This window comes from Sinohyriopsis cumingii, unplaced genomic scaffold (genome assembly GCF_028554795.1).
Source record: "Sinohyriopsis cumingii isolate HCF-2022 unplaced genomic scaffold, ASM2855479v2 utg001944l, whole genome shotgun sequence".
Taxonomy (NCBI): Eukaryota; Metazoa; Mollusca; class Bivalvia; order Unionida; family Unionidae; genus Sinohyriopsis; species Sinohyriopsis cumingii.
This window is the reverse complement of record NW_028316088.1, coordinates 387,936-414,512: the sequence shown is the minus strand read 5'-3', so window position 1 is coordinate 414,512 and position 26,577 is coordinate 387,936. Positions and strand designations below refer to the sequence as shown.

Sequence of the window (26,577 nt, the reverse complement as noted above, 5' to 3'; positions counted from 1 at the left end):
AGAAATCTGCTTAGAAAATATAAGTAGTCTACTATATATAATTTGTTCTAGAACTTTCTGAAGCACTGGAATTATAGTTATATCGCGGTAATTATTCGTATCTAATTTGTTCTTTCCCCCTCCTTAGAATATTGGTATAACCAAACCTTGTTTAAAGTGGCACGGGTACTTCTCGGCCTCGTACACTTTTGTGAATATAATTTCAAGTAATTGTACACTGCTTGGAGGGTCCGCAAACAGTAAATGCTCAGCAACAATACCGTCGTGGCCACATGCCTTATCTTTATTGAGAGAGCTAATTGTACTACTGATTTCGTCTCTAGTGGGGATTTTATCAACAAGTTCATCAAAGTGTGAATAGGTTTCTTTAGTTTGTTTTCTGACCTCTGCTAAGACCATCTGGTAATGATTTTCATCGTACAGATAAGTATTGTCAGGCAGTGATAAACTGGAGAAATGATTTGCCCATAACTCTCTAATAGAGTCGTGATCGCGTACAATTTTTCCGTTTGATTCGATTTCGTGAATGTAATCGCGTTTATTTCTTTTATTCCGTATAAACTTATAGAAAGTAGAAATATCGAGCTCTGCAGCCTTTTCAAGCCCACTAAATTGTTCTCTATCGTATATTTCTTTAGCTTTCAATAATTCTTTTGCAAACAATTTCTTCGCTTTCTTATAGTTCGCATATGATATATATTCCCAACCTCTTGGCCTACCATTAGAAATCCATACCCTGCGTTTCAGCCGCATTTCAGTGTGAAACTTTTTTACGTTTAATAGTTTCCAATAGGGGTTAGCGTATCTGCAAAACCTCTTTATGGGGAGAAACCTAGAAGCTGCTTCATGTAAAATCTTTACCGTGTCTTGAATAATAATTTCAATATCGACATTCGTCGCTAGTTCTGCTTTATGCATTTGCGCTAACAATTCATTGCGTGTTGCTTCCTTATATCTATTTATTTGTTCTGCTGAGGCTTTCTTCCAATTTATGGAATGAATGATATGCTCGTCAGCCATTGTTGCCTTATGTACTAAAGGTGTGACCAACTCTATTTTTACAGGAAGATGATCTGAAATGTTCAAAGGATGATCATCTATTATTTCTGCCTTAACCACTAAATCGAATTTACTTTTTTGCAATAGTATATGGTCTATCAAAGATTTTGATTTGCCATCGGTCGAGAAAAAAGTAAAATCTGGCCCTTCACAAATGGATTGACTATTAACAGATATTAAATGTCTATCGCTCAGAAACTTTTCCAGAATAGTGCCTCTAGCGTTTGATGTTAAACAATTTGCTTTGGAGCTAAACAGTGAACTTAGCTGACCATTGAAGTCTCCGGCAAGTACGGGAATGCCTTCTTTGCAGAAAATATCAAACTGATCCTTTAGTTCTTCTATTGTTTCGGAGTAACTTGCAATAGGAAAATTAGTTGATGGCAAAAGTACCCCGAATATAAAATATTTAAGTCTATCGTTACATTTTACCTCTATCGCTAAAACTCTGTCACTGCCAGCGCTCGACAAGGGATTAACGCGGAGTGATTTCCTATAAAGGATTGCTATTCCCCCGAACCCCGTATGCCTTAGACTTTCTTCGAAATTTACTGCTAGTCTTTTGTCAGAGCGTGCGAATGATTTAAAATCTGGATGTATATTATCTAGGCACCCTTGCTTCTCTACATAAATTCTTCCGGTCTATATCACTACGTTTTGCACTGCCCGGACTTAGTCCCATAAAATTGTTCATAAAATCAAATCAGTGGCGTACTAAGGGTAAATAGCGCCGTGGGCGACGACGAATGTCCAAAGGGGTTTTGACGCCCCAATACCTCTGGTGCCCGTGCTTTTGGCTCTCTAAAACATCTGGCGCCCGGAAACACTGCCCCGTCCCCACCCAGTACGCTACAGCTTAAAATGCATTTCTGAGACGACAGAATACTGCTCGTATTTGTCCCGGTTTGTTTCCTATTTTTAGTGGATACACTACCTGGCTCTTTCAACAGAATGTAAAGCTAAATGCAATTATACTAATGCACTAGGTATTCTCTCTCTCTCTCTCTCTCTCTCTCTCTCTCCATATGAAATATATTTAATTGTAATTAATTTGCCCATTTGGACATCAGATGGGCAATATATTAGTCTAAAACAGTGCTTCTCCATGAGTATTCAATAGGTCATGCACGCAAAGTTAGTGTTTTTCTTTCGCTGACAAGACAACTGCGTCACACTGTCAGTGTTCGTCACCAAGCAACAACCTCCATCTTTGGAAAAAGTACTGAAAATTACTACTTGTACCTGTTAGGTACAGCGTTGATGTAAATCTATCAACCAAACGCTGCGGATCAAGAGAAGTTTTTAGGAAGGTATAACATGGGAATGACGACCCTGTTGCACAAATGATATCACAGACTAACCGATCGGGAGACATATATATTACAAGTTACTGGCCGTTGAGGTATCACGGTACCAATTGTTTTTCCATAGACCTTAATGCTAATGTCTGGGGAAATAAATATATTTTCTATCCTACTTTAGCGTGCATGTCACACACTTTTCTAGAGAGCAGTGTTAGATTGTCAATTTGACAAGGACAAAACCAGGTACTCCATTGCATTTACGAGAGATAACTCTGCTGGAACTAGACAGGGGTAAGAGTTATTTAGTCACAACAGACACAGTTTCAGACATGTGTACCACATTTAAAAAAAAACAACATAAAAAATACAAAATATCATCCACATAGGAATTAACATAATCTCACATGTTGCCAGGAGGCACAACTTTTTTTTAAACCTAACAGAAAGTACAACTCTTACATAATGCACCTAACACAGCTAGTTTTGTTGTTTATTTCGAAATACAATGTTCCCTACACTTTAAGCTCCGCCCACCTGGACTTGGAAAATTGGTACCGTTATACCTATAGCAAACCTTAGTTTTTCCAATAATCTGTGAAATAGTTCAAGACTGTATAAGTAACAAATGTACTTAGTCTCACTTGTAAAAAACAATTTTATGAGGTATTAAGCTATGTCTTTTATGAATGTGTATAGAAATGAAATAAAATGAATTCTTTTAACTATGAGTTGTATCTTATTCATATCAGCACTTATTGAACTTCACATGAGTTATATGGGATAAACCACATTATGTCAAATTATGTAATAACCAGGTCAAAGGTCAATGTACCAAATAGTATGTAATTGTCCTACTTCAAAATGTACAATTCACCTAAAAGAAAGGAATTTATATTTGTTTGGTAGACGCAGAACGTAACACCAGAGACAGGTGGACACGACCCAATCTTATTATAAAGTATAAGCTTTGAACACTTTACACTGTCTGCAGATACATGTGGTCACTAACCACCAGTCCTCACACAAAGGTCTACCTACCCATCCTCTTTGTAACACAAATAGTAAGCTTCCCTCCTTTGTAATGTGAATAAGATTGATTCAGTAAGCAAATCAGTCACCAAATATAGTAAATCACAGCTTCTAATTGGTTATATTGGATTGGGGGTGACATTTGGGGAATAAAATATAGAAAAATGCCAAATATAAACAATATAGCGCGTCAAACGGAGTTAAAAACAGGAGGAAAGTGTTTATCTAAAAGGTAGAGGTAGCTTATGATAAAGGAATTAAAGGAGACAAAATCAGCAATGCGAAAAATGAGAAGTGAAAATTTGATGACCTTACCTTGGACAAATATATGGGGCAGGGTCCCATACGTCCAAGGACAGCCCAAAGGCAACTGTGCTATAGTATCCCTTACAGGTACACAAATTTCAGGTGAAGTGGTGTTCATTTCCATCCAATATAAAAGGGTGAATAATTTAGATAATATAAATACATATAATGTATATTTCTTCTACATAAGAAATTAACAATAATGTGCTTAAGTTAGGCCGTAACTTGCCTGGACCAAAGAAAACATACTTTATCAGTTTTTAAACTTGTAAACTTTACTGTGAGAAATTATTAAATTGCTTCTACTTACATCTGGATCAAGATTGAAGGCTAATATAATACTTTAACAAATCTTCTCTTTATTTGCATAACCAGTCCCTGAAAATGTGTTTTTATTTTATTTAAATCTTATGACTAGTGTAAGGGAGATAACTGAATGATATACATAAGGTGTGGTAACCTCTGATATATTATCCATGTAATATATATGAGTTCATGAACAACCTGCATTAACTTCATTGCAATTAAATTATCCAAAAATACATTATTGATAAAGTGAGAACCTATCATTTACACTTCTATATTTAGTGGAGACCTCAAGAGTCATGTAATTTTAATTTCTAAGATGACGCGGCTCTTTCATATCACATAGTTCATATTTTCTGCAATGCCGGCATGTAGAGTGCAGCCTTCCATAACCATGCAGATATGATCTTATGCCAATTTGGATTCTTGCGATGGGATGCAAAGTTTCAAGAACACTGTGGATTTGAATGGAATGAATGCACACTGTGTGACTAAAATGGTTATCCATCAGTAATGTCGGACCTTCTATGGAAATTCCACAAGAACAGCTGGAAAGAAATAAATAGAATTAATTGAAAGTCAATAGTAGATTATAACTGGGCTTATACAAGTGTCAATGGGAAATGCTGACTGAAAGAAACTGCTCTTGTTTGTTGGTATTCCCTGCTACTTCAACAAAAGAGAATGCAAGGGAACTTAACTAACTGCATGAACAATTTCAAGGCAGGAAAGTGTACACAAATGGACAATTAGAGCAGGACAATTAAAATCAAAGTGGGAAGGAATACTATATCTTTAATAAATTACCTAAAATTACTCATACCAGAACATCCTACATGGTACAAGTGATCTATCTACAAGTGTACTTAGAGTGTTCTCTATCCTGGTTTATAGCATGCCTTACAAGAACAAGACAGCTGTTTTTGTACACATGATTTTTCATCTTTTACAGGTAAAATAGTCAATATTTGGCCTAAATAAACTATATTATGTTTACAAAACTTATTTTGTTGCATGTATTCCAATCTAGGAGCTAACAGCACAAATATAAAGGCATCAGGCAACACAAGTCTATATCTGCCATAGCTATAGTTATCAAAAGTCCCCATCTGAAGATTTCATACATTTTATTCTTAAAGGACTTTCACTATTTGACCAAAACTGTTCAGCACCCATTTGTTTTCCTCCGTCAAACTAGTAAAGTTCATAAATGCCGCCCAAATGTATGCGTTTCTATGGATACACTGCGAGGCTATTCTTCCCTTTAGGTATCACAGTACCAATTGTTTTTTCCATAGACCTTAATGCTAATGTCTGGGGAAATAAATATATTTTCTATCCTACTTTAGCGTGCATGTCACACACTTTTCTAGAGAGCAGTGTTAGATTGTCAATTTGACAAGGACAAAACTAGGTACTCCATTGCATTTACGAGAAATAACTCTGCTGGAACTAGACAGGGGTAAGAGTTATCTAGTCACAACAGACACAGTTTCAGACATGTGTACCACACTTTAAAAAAATCATAAAAAATACAAAATATCATCTAGATAGGAATTAACATAATCTCACATGTTGCCAGGAGGCACAACTTTTTTTTAAACCTAACAGAAATTACAACTCTTACATAATGCACCAATCACAGCTAGTTTTGTCGTTTATTTCGAAATACAATGTTCCCTACACCTTAAGCTCCGCCCACCTGGACTTGCTCAGTTGGTACCGTTATACTTTGACTGTCTGGCGGTTGTTCTGTTATGGGCGTTTCGGTTTTCTTATTCATTTTTTGTTGTTGTTGTTGTTGTTTTTTATTTTTGTTTACATTCAGTTAATGAACTAGAACACTTTACACGGTAGAGAAAAGTTTTAGATGAAGGTCAAAATTATTACAACGTCTCTATTAAAAAAAATATCATATTTCACAATGTTTCTATAAATAGATAAGACAAAACGCTAGTGCAACATGCGCAATGTATGAACAGAACTTTTCAGAATTTCAGTATGCTCGAGACTGCCTTGAAACATTCGTTAGTGGAAGCAATTATTTGTGATGGCAGAAACCTCTAAAGTTTGTCCTTGTCCACGGTTCTATATTCAAATAGATTGTCATGGGCGACTGCCGCTATAGTGCATTGTGTTACATTTGGTGTGTCTGCAATAGCAACCCAGTTCATTCTGCTGCTGGAAGTGATAAATAAATATATTGATTTATATTGCATTAGACTTGGATGCTGTTCTGTTCGTTTTGTTCTGTGCCGAAAACCTCGATATCACTCACGGCTCGGCGGTGCTATGTGCGTATTAATAGTGATCTTGTTTACTGATGAATCTACGGTTGCATTTTTGTTTTGGAATACAGTATAAATTCAATTACTGTATTTCTTGATGAGTATTTTTTTATACTTAAGCCTTAGGTAGAATAAGTAAGTGAGTATATAACAAAAAGGTTACTGTGCTACGGAAAATGTGAACTCGTTTTATCGGATGAATAATTCACTCCCAAATGTCCTGCAGTATGAATCCGAAAACACTCGTTCATATTTGTTCAGTCCAATGCAGTAACCTATAAATACCTGCAAATTTATTAAATTGTGTCAAATATCACACTGTCCTCTATGTCTTATCATTCAGTACTCGTTATCAAACTTTGAAGTGTTAGTATCAAAAGTATATAATCATTTATACGATAAATGAGTAATTTTATGTGAATAATATCTTTATTATTTTAAATCCACTTGCTATTCCTGTGTCAAGTGGGGCATACTCTCAGTTGCTGGACAATAATAGGGTACACAGCAGGATAATGGGGTGTTTGCTATTTTAATTTGTTGAGGATGGGTTTTTTGGGGAGGGGTATTTGGGAGGTCTTTGTTTGCCGGTGTTTGTTCTTGTGTGTGTTATTCAAACATTTTTTTGTTGGGGGGTGGGGAATCTGAATTTTCCATTTATTTAGTCAAATTACTGAAGTGATTAATTCTATTTCGCAAGAAACGTTTGCAAAAGCAAAGCCCAATCACAAAGTATGTGCCAGACCTGCTAAATCGTCTTAAGCAACGTAGGAACAGATACAGGAATCGGTACTACCAGCATGCAGTCTCTAGTGGTGACGCCTTCGTAGGCGGATCTCACTGTACATGTCTTAACTACCTGTGAACTTCGAGGTCATGTTCACAAGGAATGCTCTTTAACTGTTTTTTTTTTTTTATTCTTTAAAATTACCTTTATTACAATATATATATAGTCATAATATTATATCAAATTCAGAATCTAACTCAATCAATCTTTTTCCTCAAGCATACAGCAAAAAGAGTAATTATGTACAAAGACTAGAAGCTGTAAATAACACACATGACACTGCAACAACTCTATAGCACATGGTGATTACAAATTACAAGTGATTGAATGTCATCATCCTTGGAAAGTCAGGTCCCATTTGCTTGTCTCTGAACTTTAGATTTGCGTTGTTCACTGATTTTTCTTCCTTGTTATTTTTCTGTTCAATTCTAAAGAGGAAAAGGAACATATTAAAAAAACAGAGAGAAAGGAGGAAAGAAAAGTTATGAGCTATATGAACAAGTCATCAAGTATGCACAGCGTGTTTTACACGGGCAAGTATATGTCCATCATTAGTCATTGGTATAACTGAGATTAATCAAAGTTCTTTACTTTCCACAATAAAATTCCCTTGGTTCTTAAATGCCCCAAAGTCACACTAATCAAACTTTTAAAAATATCTCCAATCCAGGATACAACTCAATTTATGACTGAAAGTTAAGAAGAGTTTTTGCACAATCAATGGCTAACAATCTCTTTCCTAGAAATCATACCACATTTCTGTTACTAAACTGTATCCAACACTTGTTATGATCAAATGCAACTATCTAATAGTTCTTGTGTAAGAATTCTCATTTCATTTTCTTTTTGTTTTGCTGGAGCCAGGACGTGCACCTTTTTCTTTGGCTGCTTTTCTCCACTGTACTTGTTTTTGGTGTTCCCTTTCCATGTCTCTTTCACTGATGTTAAGCCGCAAGGACTCCCTTAGAATAAAACTTTCATCATACAATTTCTTTGGCAGATGCTTCAACTGCTCTAGTGTCTCGTATGATCCTTGGCACTTGGATAACTGTTCTGAGGAGGCAAATGTATACCTAAATATGACCAAGGCCACACGGAATATAATTTTCACACCTTCACAAAAGAATATGTCCCAGACACGTAATACACAGGACAATGGTAACGTTCTACTGAATATACACATAAACCATTCTGTCATGTATAATAATGGCTCCACTCTGTGCTTTTTCAAATGTTTATAAATAGAAGGATTGGTCTTTTTCAGCAAACCAAACAATACCTCTCCATCAACCTGGACAGCTTCCAGTCCTGGACTGTAGTAACTAGGAATATATTTTTCGCATATCGAGACAAAGCACCAGAATGCCTCCTCAGCAGGCATGTGCATAAGAAGAACTGCTGCGACTGGTCCCTGAGCTTGGCAGTAGCCATCTTGAGGACTGTGGATGGTACAAGCAATCAAAATCTTGTACAGGTCTTCTTGACCTTGACCTTCCTTGGACAAACATTTCATGCAGAGGAAATTGTCGATGAAGATCTTTTTTGATATCTTCTGCCCACTTAGGATCAACTGTTTGCCTCAAATACTCCTCAAACCTTCCCTTGTTGTGCTCTATCATGTATTTACTCCCACACAAGAACTGCCATGCCCGTGCCCTTATAGAAGGAGGAATACCTTTTCGACACCTTTCTTTCACCTTTTTAAATCTTTTACTCATCCACTTCTCCCAGTTCTGGAACATATCAAGCCACTTTAACTCTTGTTTTCTCAAAGTGTCAATTGGTGTCCGACGCTCGTCATCAGGATTTGTAAATTGGTGACCTCCAAGAAAACCATATCTATCAAATTGCTGAACTGCACTCCCATTTTGCTGTGGTCAATCTGCCAATCTTCCATTTACTCGTGCATCGTATTCATAACCATCTTCTATATCACTTTCATCACTGCTATCATTATCTATGTTTTCATCATGCGAGTCTTCCACAGAATGGTAATCCAACATCGCCTTAGCCATTTCTGTGCAATTTCCTTTAATCTACGTCATACTTAGTGCCAACAATAAATGACATTTTTTAAGCTGTAAGGATGAGAAAAAAAATAGTTTATTTAGAAGTCATAATTTACTGATGTATGTGATTTGAATACTCCATCGTAGTTTGGCGGGGTAAAACAACAAACACTGTAGGTCCATTTCTCTTGCCGCTCAGCTACCTGTTATGAGTCAGTACGCTACATCGAAAAAAAAACGTATAGACTATAGTATGCTGAACTTGAGACGGGACCAATTTGAAATAAATTGTATGATGTATTCAAGTGATACTTTATTACAGTTCACGAATATGCACAATAATATGAATATTCGACACGAACTATGCCTGAGATCAGTTAACTATTTGGAAATACAGAATACAACTCTGTCAAAGTGGTTGACATACTGACATCGACACACCTGCTGAGATCGAGGAAGACATTCTCAAACTAGTTCGTAAGTTAAAAAAAAAATTATATATAGTACCATCCATACGAATTTGAAAGTTCACTTAATCCATACTCAACATCGAATTTCCAGAATACCTATGATTTTTCCCCCAGGAAGTTGAGAAAGTTCTGTGGGAGTGAAGAAACAACAAACAGAAATAAAATACACAGGAAGTTAACCCGCTTTAACTGTTTCCAGCTTCCAGAAGAAGGTGAACCATGACTGTCTTACATGTGTCCCATCCATCAAGCACTAGATATTTCTACATTTATTAATATATGCACGTCGATGTATACATAAACCATTTGTATATACTACCTTATGAAATTAAAGGCATTGATAAATTTGCACATATTATACTGATACTATAAATAGACGTAACTAAAGGAGGTAAGTCATATACGCCACAAGATTGTTCAACTTGTATTTTTATTTCCCTTTATATATAGTTCAACAGTTCTTTCAACTGGTGAGCGCAAGAAACGTTTGCATGTAAACTTAGTTTAATAACGACTTATCAAAAACTTCACACTTGTATTTTTTTCCTCCAAATTTGTCATTATATGCTTACTTATAGTACAGCCAACAAACGTTTTGTTGCAAAATTTGAATCTGAATGACATTTTCTCTGGAATGTATCCTTATATGTATCTTTAGAACGTTAACAGTAAGGAAAAATAAAACATTTTATTATAACTACACATATGAATCATAAGTTGTAAAATGATGGTGTGCCATCTTTTTCTCAACAGTTTTAAAGCTATCACGTCTAAAACAAGCGAACCAACTTTTCCCCAAAAGAAATATAAAAATAATCGATGGCCACGTGATCGCTGAAAAATGTTGCAAACGGTGAATTGTCACATTGAATAGCTAGCGTTTTCTTATGTCTTGAAAACCGGTTCAAAGTGTTTGACATACTTAGGTGTAACATTTTATATCTACTCACAAATGAGACAATTTTCAGCTATATCCGATACTAACACATTCTTAACTAGGACATAAAAAACACGTCTTTAATTCGCCACCCCCCTCCTCCATTTATTTGGTCTTAAGACTGTACTTATCTCGGAGGGGAGGGGTGCATATGGATCATGGGGAGATCGCTGCCCGTCCACCATATGTCTTTTTATATTGGCTGATACTTGCCTAAATCTGCAAGCTAATATGTAATTAGTAAAATATCCATCCCCTGATTAGTCAGTTAGTAACGTCAATCGCACGACGGTGACGTTATTCCTTTAACGACTAATCAGGAATAGCCCCCACAGAACTGCAGCGATTGGTCAGCAGAATCACATGAGACCGATTTATAAGAGCAAGAGAGACGAAATATCGGTACTATTTTCAAAGATAGCAGATGATAGTTTTCTGCATCTCTTATAGAACTGCCGTGATTGGTTGAAAGAATCGCATTAGGCCTGGTACATAATAAGCAAAAAACGATGAAATATTTGTACTAATTTCAAAACTAGCAGTTGGTCGTTTTCTACGGTCTCGTTAGCACCTGACGTGTGACGCACTTGCCAGCAGACTGCATTTATAAGAATTCTTTATAAATTTATTCCAGCAAGATTTATTCCACTTGGGTATTCTTATCATGAAAGAGGAATCATTCTTTCATGTAAGATAAATTGCTGTAAATAATTTTGTTTTATTGCTGTGAAAGGATTCTTTTTGTCTTTAATCAATGTTGAAAACAGTAGTTTAGTTTATATTCTTTAAAATTTATTTAACATCGAGCAGTGTTGCTATATTGTTATATAATCAATGATGTTTTTCCTATGAACTTTTAATAGTGCCCTCTCTGTGTGTCTCTCTACCCAGTCACATTATTCTGACACCAGGCCGACCAGTCCTTACACTTACCTCTTAACCTCGAACCCACGACCTCTCATATCCCAGGCGGACGCTCTAACCACTAGGCCACCGGAGCGGTGAAATATACTGCTATTGGGATCAATGTGGCATTAGGCGGATTGAAACGGTTTCATGTACTTAATCTCAATTCACAAAGCGTTGTTGCTTACTTAATACGTTTCAAGAGATAAACAAAGAAGCGGAAATTAGTCTGGAACAACCGACTGTGGAGTCAGGCAGTTCAAAGGGATTGCACTGAATATAAATTATCCTCATGGGCTCGAAGCACAATATTTATTAACATACAAGATTAAAGTTATCCGAAAGCCATTAGATGTACTCCTGTACCAGTTTCTACCGACTGTGATTAAATAAAGATCTAACTCATTCATCAATGTTTACTTCTTTGTCAACGATAAAGATAGACTCACTTTTTTCCTAGTTGATCACATCTTGTTAAACTGTATAATTCTTTAATAATACCATCTTTTAGATATGCTTTTAAACATGCCGATAAAATAGCTCTTACAGAGCTAGTGTTTATTTATTATATATTTCATAGTGATGTTTTGAAATGTATCTTTGGTTGAAAATGATATTGCGACATTGGCGATGCTACTTTTGGAACACCACTTTCGTTTTCCATGTTGGAAGCATATCTGCCTTTATACGTGTCATTCACACCCCTATATCCATAATTATGCCTCTCTCTCTCTCTCTCTCTCTCTCTCTCTCTCTCTCTCTCTCAATATTAGGATTTACAATTTTTAAAATGTATCTGGTGTACATTTATGCGATCATTGAGGTGACATCAAGGCATGCATTAAAAACGAACATCAAACATCAAAAGATTGATAGTATTTTGTTTAAACAATATTATATTGTTTACGCGAGATATTATTTTCTTTTAAAGAAGCTAATACTTTGTTTATAGAGGATATCAAATGGGTCATTAATTACTGAATTTATGAAACAAGTTGAATAATTTTAATATTCAATCATTACCCATTTGAGATTTTGTTTGTCAAATAGATTTTATTTTAATGGAAATAAAGTACAAAAAAAAGAATAAAAATAGCGTCAAGCCATTGTTGAATTATTATCCGTAGATTTTTTTTAAAAATTATAATTCAAAGAGCTACTATCCCCCCAAACAAATAGAACATTTACCACATACAGCATTATGTATCAACACTGGACCTTTGATGGAAATTTCTGTGTGATATCACATATTTTCCTCGGGTTAGGTTCGACGAGCCATACACATCGATTTTTATGAGAATGTTTCAAACGTTTCCACGTAGAGTGTGTAAATTCGACTTTTAAGCATTCCCGTAGTTGGATATTGGTGTGAAACGATGATTACTGGGTACAGAAATTCCAGATTTACTAAAATGTATGTGTGACAGGGTATTTGCATTCTTTGATTTGGAACAGTAGAGAAATTTAGAGTCGGAAATGGGTCACGTAATATGATACATTATCCCGTTTGACCTTTTTACCGCATAAAATATGCTGTGTTGACCGTCATAAGTCCACGTTCTTCTCTAAACCATGGTGAGTTTATTTACTCCTATAAGCTAACATTTAAACCAACCTAGTCATAGGGTGGGGCCCATGTTACATATCACCCACCCCCACCGCCCTGTACCTATGTAACCGATATCGTTAGTTATATGTGCAACGATCCCCTAATGGGTAAATGTGCCATATTACAACATACCTCGCCTGTTTCCCAATGCCCCTTGTGCAAAAGATTCGAAAATATGGCCGCCAAAATTCTGAGAGTAATAGTTTTAAAAACATTTCTAAAAGGGAGATAAGAAAAATTCCTATGATAGCAGTCAATCAGTAAAGATAATACTACAAAAGGATTTCATGGGCTTATTGGACGAATCAGATTTTAAAAAAGTGATATGTTAACAGGTTGACATTTCACAATTATTAAACTGCACACACTAAATGTAAAGTATGCTAAGTATGTGATTAAAACAAGACATTATCTTGTTAAACAAGATGTGAAAAATATATAATGTTGATTTTAAAAATCAGATCTATTATTTTAAAGTGTCTGCTAAACAATTAACTCATGTTAAAAAATGTGTAACACGAAGTAAAATTTCATAATCATGCGCTTTTTGCTTCCAACAGAATGTAAAAATAAATGCAACTCTCTCTCTCTCTCTCTCTCTCTCTCTCAATTAAATTTGACTCAACATATGAAATATATTTATTTGTAATTAATTTGCCCATTTGGACATCACATGGGCAATACAATAGTCTAAAACAGTGTTGCTCCATGGGTATTCAATAGGTCATGCACGCAAAGTTATTTCGCTGACAACTACGTCACACTTTCAGTGTTCGTCACACATCAACAACCTCCATCTTTGAAAAACGTACTGCAAATGGCTACTTTTCCCTGTTAGGCACCGCACTTATGTAAATCTGTCAACCAAACGCTGCAGATCAAGGGGAATGTTTAGGAAGATATTATCATGGGAATTATGCCACTGTTGTTCAAATGACATCACCGACTAACCACTCGGGAGACAGGTACTTTAAAAGTTACTGGCCTTTGACTGTCCAGCTGGTGCTCTGTTATAGCCTTATGGGTGTTTCGGTTTCTTAGCCAGACTTTGGCAACCATTGGAGTCGGCGGGAGAAGATTGTGTACATTCCATTAAAGAACTTTAATATTTTACACGGTTGAGAAAAGTTTTAGATGAAGGTCAAATATATTACAACGTTCTATAAAAGACTAACTTATTTCACAACTACTTCTATAACATAAATAGGCCAAAACGCCTTTGCAACATCGCAAGATACGAAAAGCAGTTTTGAGAATTTCAGTATGCTCGAGACTGTGCCTTAACACCTTCGTTAGTGGAAGCAATCATTTGCAACGGCAGAAAATCTAAAAGTTTATGTCCTTGTCCACGGTTTTAATAACGAATTTTATTGGAGACTGTCGATACAGTGCAGTTAATTGTGTTAAATTTGGTGTATATGCAATGGTAACCCAGTTCAAATCTGCTACTGGAAGGGATAAATATATTCATTGTCAGCGCATTAGACATTTCGACGGCGTCAGAAATGCTATTCTATTATTTTCGTTCTGTGCAAGAAACCTCGATATCACTAACAGCCGAAAGGCAAACAGATGGAATTTGGTCCCAGCTTGAGAAACTATATCTGTGGAAAATATTTGTTATTCCGAGTCAACACGAATTTGGGACATTTTTTATATTTTGAGCTATGGCAGCAGACTGCTGCATAATTTCCAACTTTAGAATAGATATAGCTAATTGGACTTCGCAAGCTGTATCAAGCAATGTATGCATATGCAATATCGATCTAAATTAATGTCATCCATCATTTCTTTTAGACTCTTTCCAGATCACACCGAATGCCACGTTTCACAGTGACACAAAAAGACGGCTTGAACTAGTAGTATCTCGATTCTGAAATCTAAAAGGCATTTCTAATTTTCGTAGTTTTATTTTTAATGGATCTTGTAATATTATTCCTCCAGACTGTTGGTTCGTCGTTTGTCCCAGAAATATGTTAGTTCCCCATTTCAAATCGCTGGCTTATAAGCAAAGCCAGCTAGAGCAGATAATCATTCTAGAAGTAATACTGCAGATTCTCACCATATACAGACCTGCAAGCTTTAGGGTGAAGTACAATGCATATTTCATTTTTCACTTAAGAAGTTTTACATCATCATGCCTTCATTTCGAATGATCTGCAAGAGCTTAATCTGTTACTTCGAAATAATAATGGATATGATACTGATGTTCATCTGACTACATTACTATAATTCCACCTGTATTGATATTTCATTACGTCTTATATTACAGACAGCAAAAAACTTTTTTCAAAAAATCTTCCCGGAAATCGTTGCAGTTTTTAAAAGGTTACACACGCCATGCTTTCCATTTATACTCCTTTCATCAGTATAAACCAAGACATGTGTGTTCTTGAAGTGTATTTGATGCAAAATGCTAAAGGAACGCCAATGCTCATAGACTGTGTACATTTTCGTCTGCAATATACATCATCCGTCTGCCAGATGTCAAGTTGCTGCACTAAAATATATCCAGAGTGAATACGCCAGTAATGGGTTAGACACAACGTTTCCTCATTTCAATGAAACATGATTGTATTTAAAGAAACGAAGGTAAACAGTGTCTAATGGCAGATGTTAACACCTGCATCGTGTATCTGTGTGGTTTTCATTAACGCAGAGCCAGCCTGGTTTTCCTATGCCCCAGTGGAAAAACCTGGCAAACTAATAAAGTTAGCCCACAATCTAATACTGGTACAATAATTTTGCATGCTCTATAATTCATGGATCAGTATGTTAACTGTTTCTAATGGACGTTTCATACGTGTAATATTAGCAGCCATTAAACACAATGGGGATATAGTCCACTACGTGTTCACACTTCCCTCAATGGCTCAGTACTAGGCAGGACTCTTTGGGCCACCTGTTTTGGAATTACTGAACAAACGCCAGGTATATGTTCTCGAATGTTCTTGTGTTCGCGTTCGAAATCGATCTGATAGCCAGAGTTAATCTCATGGCGCATGACACGCCGTTACCGTCGTTCTCGTCCACTTCCGTTTCAGATGTGGTGTGAGTTTTCAGATCGAGAACAGCGCAAGCGAACCACGCTCTTGACGTTAGAGCGAGAACATCGACGTCAGCAACGCTCTTTTATGCTAAGAACGTTGTTATTATCTCAATAAAGGTCAAATCAAGACATATACAAGTACAGCAGAACGTCTACAAGAAAGATAAGGGAACTTTTAGGTTTCAACATGAATGGTAGACATTTTAAAGCCCTCAACTTAAATAGATAACGCATGTCAGACAACTGGGAATGTCACTCCCTACTGATGAGTTACTTTCGAGATACGATGATTTTTTTGAAGTTTATTCTTTTCACAAAGTTTAAAAGCAGTTAATTATTCGGGTTCTATGTATCTAAATATGAATCCAAACTTCATGGTCACTCCATCACGGACTAATCAATACAGTATGATGGTCAATACGACTTTACTCTTTTTCTGTTAAGAATTACACCGATTTTAATGTGCATTAAATAACTGTCCAGGTTTTCCTTCCATAATGACACCGTACTTGTCACATTTGTGGGCAGAATATTTATGATTCTAAAACCTTAGCGGACACCACTGTAACTTCGATAGCTATTCTTGCGGTCCTGTGTTTGTTCCCCCATCCGCAGCCCGATCCCACAAGCAACGAAAAACAAAACGAAAAACAACTTTCTTCTTGAACTGCAGTTTGTCAAAAGCACCTAAGAAATATCAACGCCCTCTTTTCCATATCAGATAGTGTAAACGATCTCCAGCAGAATACATAATCCATATGTCTGACGTATAATGGCTGCACCGAAAGGCACAGAAAGTGCATCTGCAATTGCCGAATTAAGTAGTCAATATGCCGACATTCAAGTGAACGGGGGGCACCAATGTTACTTAACAGCATGTGTTAGCAATGTCAGTATATATCGGTATGGCTTTTATTAATAAATTTCAAATCATTTTATTTACTCTGTTCCCAGCTTAATGGAACTTTAATTAATTCAATTTCTGACTATTCCCATATTGTCACCGGCAACAGTGCGATATTATCATAATTTGATTCCCATCGGGAAAAGCACTTTGGGACCCACCATTTAATTTTTGGGGTGGTGGGGGAGGGGAGGATTATATATATATATATATATATATATATATATATATATATATATATATATATATATATATATATATATATATATATATATATATATATATATATATATATATATATATATATATAAAATTTATAGCAACAAGAAAACACTATTATATCCATTACTAGTCATAAAATTTAATTATCTTAATGTCTAAGAAAGCGCAATGTCTCTGTTCGAATGAAAATCCCAGCATATTTATTATTTTTATTAATTAATTCTTTTATTTATTTTTTTTTTTTTTCTCTGCAGAACTAATGTATTTCTAATTATCCTACTTTAGCCGATTCTAGTCAATATTGTAAACTATGAAACTTTGAGTTAAAAGTTCGGACTGACTGCAATATATTCAACATGAAATTCCCACGACTACCCAAGTATCAAACTGGCGCATACTGTCAACAAATTCTTCCCAATTGATGATAAAACATTATTTACACACCACAACAATGTTAAAGTCCACGAAACTAACACTGTACTTGACCAGCTTCCTCTTTTATCCATACAATCTGGCCCAGTGAATAGCACGTGAGTAGCTTCGTTGTAACCCCCACGTTCACGATGCTTAAAGGCGCGTGATGCTTGTTAAACAAATATAAACCAGCCCAGAAATGAGTGAATATGAAATAGAGGAAATACCGGTTTGATACGTCACGATTGGTTGATAATTAAAAAGTAAAAATTAACTAAAATAATCTTTTCCAAGCAGATCCGAACTTTAGCTGAACCGAAATTGAGAAATTATTCTATTGATGTGTTGTGTGTACTAGTTTGGTTCGTAGACCTCTGTAATGAAAATGGCAGTTTATTCCTTAACTTAAGCATCCTTATGTATGAGTTGCCAAAATGCGTATTCTGATCACAGAAGTTAGATTATTTTAGTTTCCTAGTTACAGAAATGTTTAGTTCTGAAAATTGCTTGATAAATCATAATTGTGTGTCTTGTGTATTTCATTTAGCAATCGTGCTATTTTTCACGTATCGTCTGATTTAAGCCTTAACTACATGTTTTGTCTTTCATTAAGGATATGTATCCAGGGCCGGCGCTACCATATAGGCAAACTAGGCAGCCGCCTAGGGCGCTGATTTCAAGGGGCGCATTTTTTTAAAAAAATGTATTGTTTATAAATTTTGAAATTAATATTTTCGTGGCGGGGGGGGGGGGGGCGCCAGAATCTAACCTTGCCTAGGGCGCCAGATAGTCTGGCCGGGTCTGGCGCCGGCCCTGTATGTATCACGTGCCTGAAGAGGATTGTGCCATTTAGACACGTGAAGCTGTAATGTATTACTAACTGTATAGTGATGAATCTATAGATAAAACGGTCGAACGGGGGCAGGGTAGCGGGAGGAAACAATCAATAATCAGAAAGATTCATTGAGTAAGTTTCCTTTGTCTAGTTACATATTTAACGTTATGATCCGAATAGTAAGACTGTATCCCCTCCCATGTTAAACAGGATGAAAAGCTTATAGTCTCATACGTGAAATTGCCATAGGAATGGAACCCTGGACCCAAATGGAACTGTAACTTGGGCGAAAACGGGACTTTATCACGCGATGAACATTCTGAATCTAAATTTTAATTTAACTTGGAGAAGACAGTTTGGGAACAACCTAATCATCTACCATCCATCCATCATCTAATTATGTACGTTCCAACATTTTGTAATCAACTATAAAACACCCCGTAATCTATTATTTAACATGCCTTGATTAGTTACCAGTACCCTGCACATGCTATCCAACACCACGTGTGTGATGACCAATACTGTGTCATCTACTATCGAATAGCTCACATCGATTCATCCAACAACTCGTATTTGCTATCCAACATGCAGAGTGTAGTTGCCAAAATTTCGCACCTGAAATCTAACAATGTGGTGGTATGTAAGAGATTGGGGATGAAATCACAAGCTATATATATATATATATATATATATATATATATATATATATATATATATATATATATATATATATATATATATATATATATATATATATATATATATATATATATACGGAGTATGCGCATTTCGTTATTAACGCCCGCTTTTAAGGAATTCTTTGATTCTTGTGATTACTTGTCTGATTATTGGAATTCGGTGCAATGGACATATTCCTTAGCCCGAAATAATTAGCTAAATACTAGGAGCAAACGTCACGGAGTGAAGTTTTAGTGGTTTTCCATGATGTCATGGTTCACAAGTAGTAAATTCAGGTCAAAACCGAATGGGTGGCCCTGGAATACCATAGTCCCAATTAAATTCTAATGGAGTACATTGGTGGTGTGATTGCAGTGGCAGTATTTACGATAGGAAACTGGTAAATTACACAAAGGAATAAATAAGAAGGGACTCAGCAGATACCGTGTATGTCGCCATGGTGGCAAATGTAATGCAGTTGTGCTGGTGAAATGTGCCAGGAAACCATAGTTTTACTGGCCTAAGGTGGCGTAGTTAAAATAGTTACCTGTGTTAGGGGATAGTAGTATAGTTTCTACGGCGTGAACTGCTGGCGGGACAGAACCATAACGAAGAGAAACCATGCAGATGTGCGGTTGATAGATATTTGGCAGGTTGTAAGAGATGTGATCTTGCGTTGATTAGAGTAAAATTTATGTATAGAATAGACACGTCGGGCTTTCTAATTTACATCTGAAGTTGTATGGAAGTCATTGGAAATTTGGGGTAAACTTATATATATATATATATATATATATATATATATATATATATATATATATATATATATATATATATATATATATATATATATATATATATATATATATATATATATATATATATATATAATACCTACATGCACACCAATACTCTCCGTCGTTGCTGCCATGATTTGAAGCAAAATTAAACCCCCATAAGCATATCCACCTGAAAAATAGTCATACAAAAGTTCGTGTCCTCTATAATGCCCTTTCCTGACCATCGCCAATTTACATACTGACCACAAGGAGTAAGATATAGAAGATGGATATGGCAGTCCAAAGCTCTACGTGACTATAAGGTTTCCATGTCACAATTTCTGCAATTCGGGTGCTAACAAAACATAATTTAAAACTGGAAAGTTTAAACAACCGATTCAGTATCTACAGCGTGAGAGCATTAAGAGAGACTGTGTACAGGCTCAACTGAAATGCAAATAAATAATTGGTATCTGAATGATATTATTAGACTGATTACTTTGAAAATGTTTACATAGCAAGTAGGGTGTGGGATGTTCGACTGTTAACACGGCGTGTTGGATAGTAAATGCGGGGTGTTGGATTTTAGATGACCACGAAAAATGTTTTCACTGCGGTATACCGGATTATTTCTGAACTTTCTACGATACGTCCCACGGTATACCGCAATTATATTAGGGACCAGCCATTTTTCTGAGACAGAGACCTAAAACTGAAAATGCTGAAAAAATATCTTGCTCTGATTTAAAGCAAAATAAAAACGTATCATATCTATTCATATAATATTTAAAAAACAAATAAAATATCACAGAACAAAAGAAAATTGCATTTGATCCCCGCCCAATTAAATGGTCCGTACCTTATAGTATATGAATTTTTTATGCGGCGTTAATTTGTGTAAACTTGCAAATGAAACACTGCAACTAAAATGAGTTGATTAAGCTTACATTAGAGCTGACACCCTCTTAGAGGCGTTGTGAAAACATTAGCGAGCTTGTAGATATAAATAGGAGTTGTAAACAATGAAGATTAACTAGCTATGGTATTGATCTAAAAGGCAGGGAAACTTTGAGTGGGATGCCATCATCTGGGCAAGATATTTAGCAGACAGGGCCAGGAAAAAATAAAACAAACTGACTGAACAAAAAAGAAAACATTTAGTGCACTTGAGAAATTACGTAAAATTTTAACAACAACTTCTGTCCTGAACACTTTACGACGATTTGCAGTCTTTCAAAGTAATGCGTCTCTTTTAAACATTAACATACGCTAGAAAATAACTAATAAATTATATTTACTTTCTGTTTAATCCGAATTTTTTCGAACAGTTTTTGTTTGAACACGTTATCACGTGTCAAACATACAATAAAAGGATCTTGAATATAATTATGTTTCTAATATTCCAAATTAATTAATGACAAATACAATTGATTTTTACAAACAATTAATAATTTTTTTTAAATATTGTGTCATGAAAAACGAAAACATGATGTTCAGATCATTAAATTCGTAACGAGATTACTCGGGAATTCCTTAGTGACTGAAATGAAAAAGAACCGTCGTACCTACCACAGAAAAAAACATCCGTGGTAAACTGGTATACCTGTTGATATCGCGCACCTGTATTGAGTCGCATGTGAGGACTACTAGTAACTAGACAAAACAAGGTGGACATTAGATAACGGAGTGTTAGATAATGATAACTACTCGTTGAATATTAGATGACTAGGTGATGGATAGTATATAATTAATTTGTCATCACTATGTTAAATTCTTGTTTGCGTCCAATTTCATACCCATATAAAATTCACCTTTGAGGCTATAAACTTTTGAACCTGTTTTAACATGGGAGGCCTCTTTAAAACTATATCGTCCCAATATTATGCCATGGAAACTCTTTTAATGACGAATGAGTATTTTATACAATCTCAATATGAAAAGTACAACATAAATAAACAATTGGAATGTTTGAACAAATATTGAAAACGATAAATTTCATAAATCGCCAGCGTCCTTATCGACTAGATTGTTATATGTATAAAATATCCATTCGAGATTATTGATATCCATTCGTTTCAATTGAATGGAAACAAAATATACAAGTTTGAGGATTTACAGAAACAATCATAAGCGTACAAATGTTTCAAATATTATAACGAAAATGGATTAATTAAGTTAATTATTTAATTAACCAAATTGTTAATAAAAATATGACCTGAAATAACCTGGATAGTTCAGTAATCCTTAGCTAGATGCTGCTGTGCCATGTGCATAAAATTAATATCGTTTCGTTGTCAGAATGCCACAAATTCCTATAACAGAGAGAGAGAGAGAGAGAGAGAGAGAGTTATTTATTCAACGCGTGAAGACCACAGTAAGACGTACCATTTACTGGATATCTCTTTCTATCCTAATTACCAAAAAGTGATTTAAATATTATCTCTGTACAAACAAAGGATCGGCGTGTTTTCTGTCCTTTCATCTACCGACGCAAGATAAGGTTATATCAATCACAACCATAAATCAAAGTGACTCCTAACATGTTATTACTCTTTGTTTTCCACAGAGACCCTATCAAAATCAAAGGTTAATAAAGATGAAACAAATATTTGAACAGATCTGTCTTTTCAACTTAATCTGTTGTGGATAGAATATATGATTGATGTATATGTACCGTATCATATTTTTCTACTTTTGTTTTGAGTTTTGTTTGTCTGGGTATTTTCTCTGTGTGTGTGTGTGTGTGTGTGTGTGTGTGTGCAAAAGGGTGTAGCTCCTGTACGGTGCTTGATAAGAATTTGTTAATAACTTTATATTTTTTTCACCAAAAAAAATGCTTCCTCCTTATCAAAATCTCAAAACGATTCATCTTGAAAATATTTCTTAATGGTTTTGATAGATCTTCTGAATATCACAAATTGCGCTTTTTTGTTGTAGTTGTTTTAAAACATTATTTTGATTCAAGCTGATGCCGTACTTATAAAACTCGTATACAGAAACAATCCTTTGGTACACGTTTGGAATTTTGCTTCATGCAAAACTTGTGCACGATCGATGTAGTATTTTAGACAACAAGGGCTCTTTATTTTCATTTTGACTATTTGCACTAATTAATTTATCGTTACAACAGTGCGTTTGCTGTTCTATCTCTAATTTAAAGAAGGAAAATTTGATGTTGGTACGTTATGAAAAACACGTTTTTTCACATGCAAACCTCACGCAAAACTAGTACCCACATATATCTGTCAACTATGCTTTATCAAAAAATTATTAACGAAATTATTTTCAACTTTCGGATTACAAACAGCTTATTCAAAAGCTGAGATTTTCTGTGTAGATTGGTGTGGCTTAAATTTCGTGTTTCTGAACGAATTATATGTCAGTAAGACTATATTTCAGTGACATTGGTGGGTGGGGTGGATTTTTAATGCATTCGAGCCTTATCACGAGTGCCTTATTCGTTCCTGGTGATTCCAGTTGCCGTCATTTTAAATGAAAGTGAATAAAGAAACAGGAAGATAATTGCACCAGAATCTCTGAATGAATTGATGTGTATATAACAATATAGGGCTTAGAACTGTGTATCTGTTAGCACCCGTACCCGTGGTGATGCAAAGTTGCAAAAATAATATCGTCTCACTCAAATTATGCAATGAGTACTCGCCTATTTCTCTTCAAAATAATTCTCCTCAAAACTGCATATTTCCTAGTTCTAAAATTAAATATAATATATTCCGTAAATCAGGATGCATTAACCTTAGCTTCTTGGACAGTCATAAATAAGGGCGAAAATATAACAGATTCATTAACCTCCGAATGTTGTGCAGACAAAGAAGCAGACAAAGAATAGTAAATATCCAAATATACAACTTGCCATACCTTACGTAAATACATACATGAAGGTTTACAAACATTGTTACGGGTTCTTAGTTAAGCCGGATCGTTTCAAAGCGGATGCACTGCTGCTTAGCAAAAACGACGTTGTCTTTCTCTGGTGTGTTTGAAGTTCGATATTTAACGCTTGCTTTTATTAGCCACCCACAGACTTTGTAGCAATGATCTATACAGTTTTCCATAGTCGGTTCTTTAGCATTTCATGGGCGTTTGCACCAACATAGTATACGAAACACGTGCAGGTTTCATAACAGTTTATTCAACATGCATTTTAACATAACGGTCACGCTATCCAATCTGCCTGCCATCACATTCATGCAAATTATGGAATAGTGAATTTAACATAGATTTATGATTTCTTCTTGTATTCATGGAAGAATTTAGAAGAAAGATGCATGACCCTGCCAACAACAACGTGTGACAGTATGAACATCTGTTCCGTACACTCACCCACGCAATTTGGAGAAGACATTGAAAATACTTGAATAAGAGTTTAAAGTCTTAGATGTCTAACTGCGCAACTCGTAAACAGCTTACAAGACAATTCATTCCCAGACAATAAATTATAGAACAGATATAATTCTCGACCTCACCCATCTCAGTAACGGAAGTATGGTTAAGTTTGTCTCTGAATTATAGGCTTTTCGTGTTATTTCGTTACACATGATATTTGGAAGATACGTATATGAGACACTAATGGAGAAGTAGGAACTGCACGCCATGTATAATGGATAATCTAAACAAACTGATTAAACACAAAGGATCAGAAATAATGAATGCCCACTGAGCTGATTAAAGGCCGTGAATAAAATATTGGTAAATAGTTCCTAGCTTGATTAATCTTTAATGTCGAATATTCTCGTTCTTTAACATTTAGCACCCAAAAAAAAAAAAAAAAAAATGAAAATAGAATTAGGTTATGTGGTAAAATATACAGCGATACAAATACTAACCAAATGCGGCATTGCACAGCCGGAATGCCGCAACAGTAAGCAAAATACTTAATTATTGCCATTGTGTACAATGCAGAGTGGAGTGCTTGAGTGGAATCTGGTGTGGAGTCAGAAGTCTGGGGTCTGGGGTGTATTAATCTAGACGAAATTATGGTGTTTGTTTGTTTCCATACTCATATTTTTATTCTCAATGTTATATAACTTCATTACCAGTCTATTATTTTGCTATGATTTGGGCACTGTAGCAAATGAATATTTGTGCATATGTGATAAAAAAGGTGTTACAACTAACTAATATCAACACAGTAAAATCCTCACTTGATTAACAATTCTCTTCTCATCGATTGCAACGTAACTGATGTCCGATTATCTGTAGTGAAAATGATTTCCAGTGTCTGGTTGAAATCTATGTGGCTTTACAATTTGTGTTATGGTATTCATCTTAGCCGAGTAAAAAAAAACAAATGAAGTACAGTTGTTAGAAAATTGCAAATGTGTAATAGTTAGTACTATATCCTGTGTAAATGTGTGATAGCTAGTAATATGTCCTGTGTAAATGTGTGCTAGTTAGTACTATATCCTGTGTAAATGTGTAATAGCTAGTATTATGTCCAGTGTAATTGTGTAATAACTAGTACTAGTCCTGTGTAAACGTGTAATAGCTAGTACTATGTCCTGTGTAAAGTAACAAATTGCCTTTGCCACAAGTGCAATGTTTGTTTGATAACCAAAACACTTTCTTGCATCGCTATAGACGTACATTCAAACAATGTGAAAAGAACACAGAAAAGAAATAATATTATCAAAAAGAACAATTTTTAAGTATTACAAGTATATGTGCGTGCATGCGTGTGCGTGTGATTTAGATTTTTAACGTAGGTTTAACAATTTTGCAGTCATATCGCTACGATGTCTGCAGTGTAGCAGTTTTTAGCAGTGTAGCATGATTTCCCACCCAGTCACATTATCATGATACCAGGCCAACCAGTCCTACCGCTAACATCTTAACGCTGAGCCCCTAGCGAGGCAGCTGTTAGTGCCATTTTTATAAGTCTTTGGTATAACTCGACTGGGGTTCGAACCCACGACCTTCTGAGTCCGAGGCAGACGCTCTAACCTACAATTATATAGAAAAAGGAAATAATGACCTTGTGTAATTCCATACTTCTTATTCTTTTGGCATCAGTGTGGAAACACAATAACGAACAAATAATTAGGTTGTATGTATAAAAACATTTTATATTTTGTTACTACAAATACATTGAAAATGTAAATGACCAAGGCGGTCGTGCTATATATATATATATATATATATATATATATATATATATATATATATATATATATATAGAGTACCCAGACAGCAAGGTCCTTATTACAGAACTGATAGAGACCAATGATTATATTTATAGTACGGTGTAATTTATTTGACATGGTGATGATGGCATAGACTGAATCAGTTGGCTTGGTCTTCGTCGACCACACTACGCTACCTTTGTCATAAAACTCAGCTTCCCACGAAAGCTGATATTACATATTTCCTCCTCCTTAAATCATAGATCTAAAATCAATGTTGCGACTTAGATTTTCAAATGTAAGTCAAGTCCATTAGCCCAAAAGAGCCAGAAATGGACTGGTTTGATCTTCTGTCAAGCTAAGAAATATTGATATGTTGAACTGGTTTCCTTGTATCATCTTCAGCAGCAGGGAAGGCGAACCCACCTTTTTGTAGGATCGTCCTCCGGAATTTTTCTAATTAATATTACTTTATTGTCGTTGGTGATTTTTTTTCTAGTTTATTATGCACGTTGTTTACGCGATAACGTCAACGCGAGGTCG

At 35.4% G+C, this 26,577-nt stretch overlaps 1 protein-coding gene across 1 annotated transcript; it reads right to left on the bottom strand.

The window, feature by feature from the left end:
• Positions 1–7,559: 7,559 nt before the first annotated feature.
• Positions 7,560–15,120, bottom strand: LOC149771335 (TBC1 domain family member 10B-like). Its single transcript, XM_089948606.1, is given in 3 exon segments — positions 7,560–8,581; positions 8,583–8,950; positions 15,073–15,120. Coding segments are annotated over 3 exon segments (1,083 nt in total). The 3' UTR covers positions 7,560–7,914.
• Positions 15,121–26,577: the final 11,457 nt, after the last annotated feature.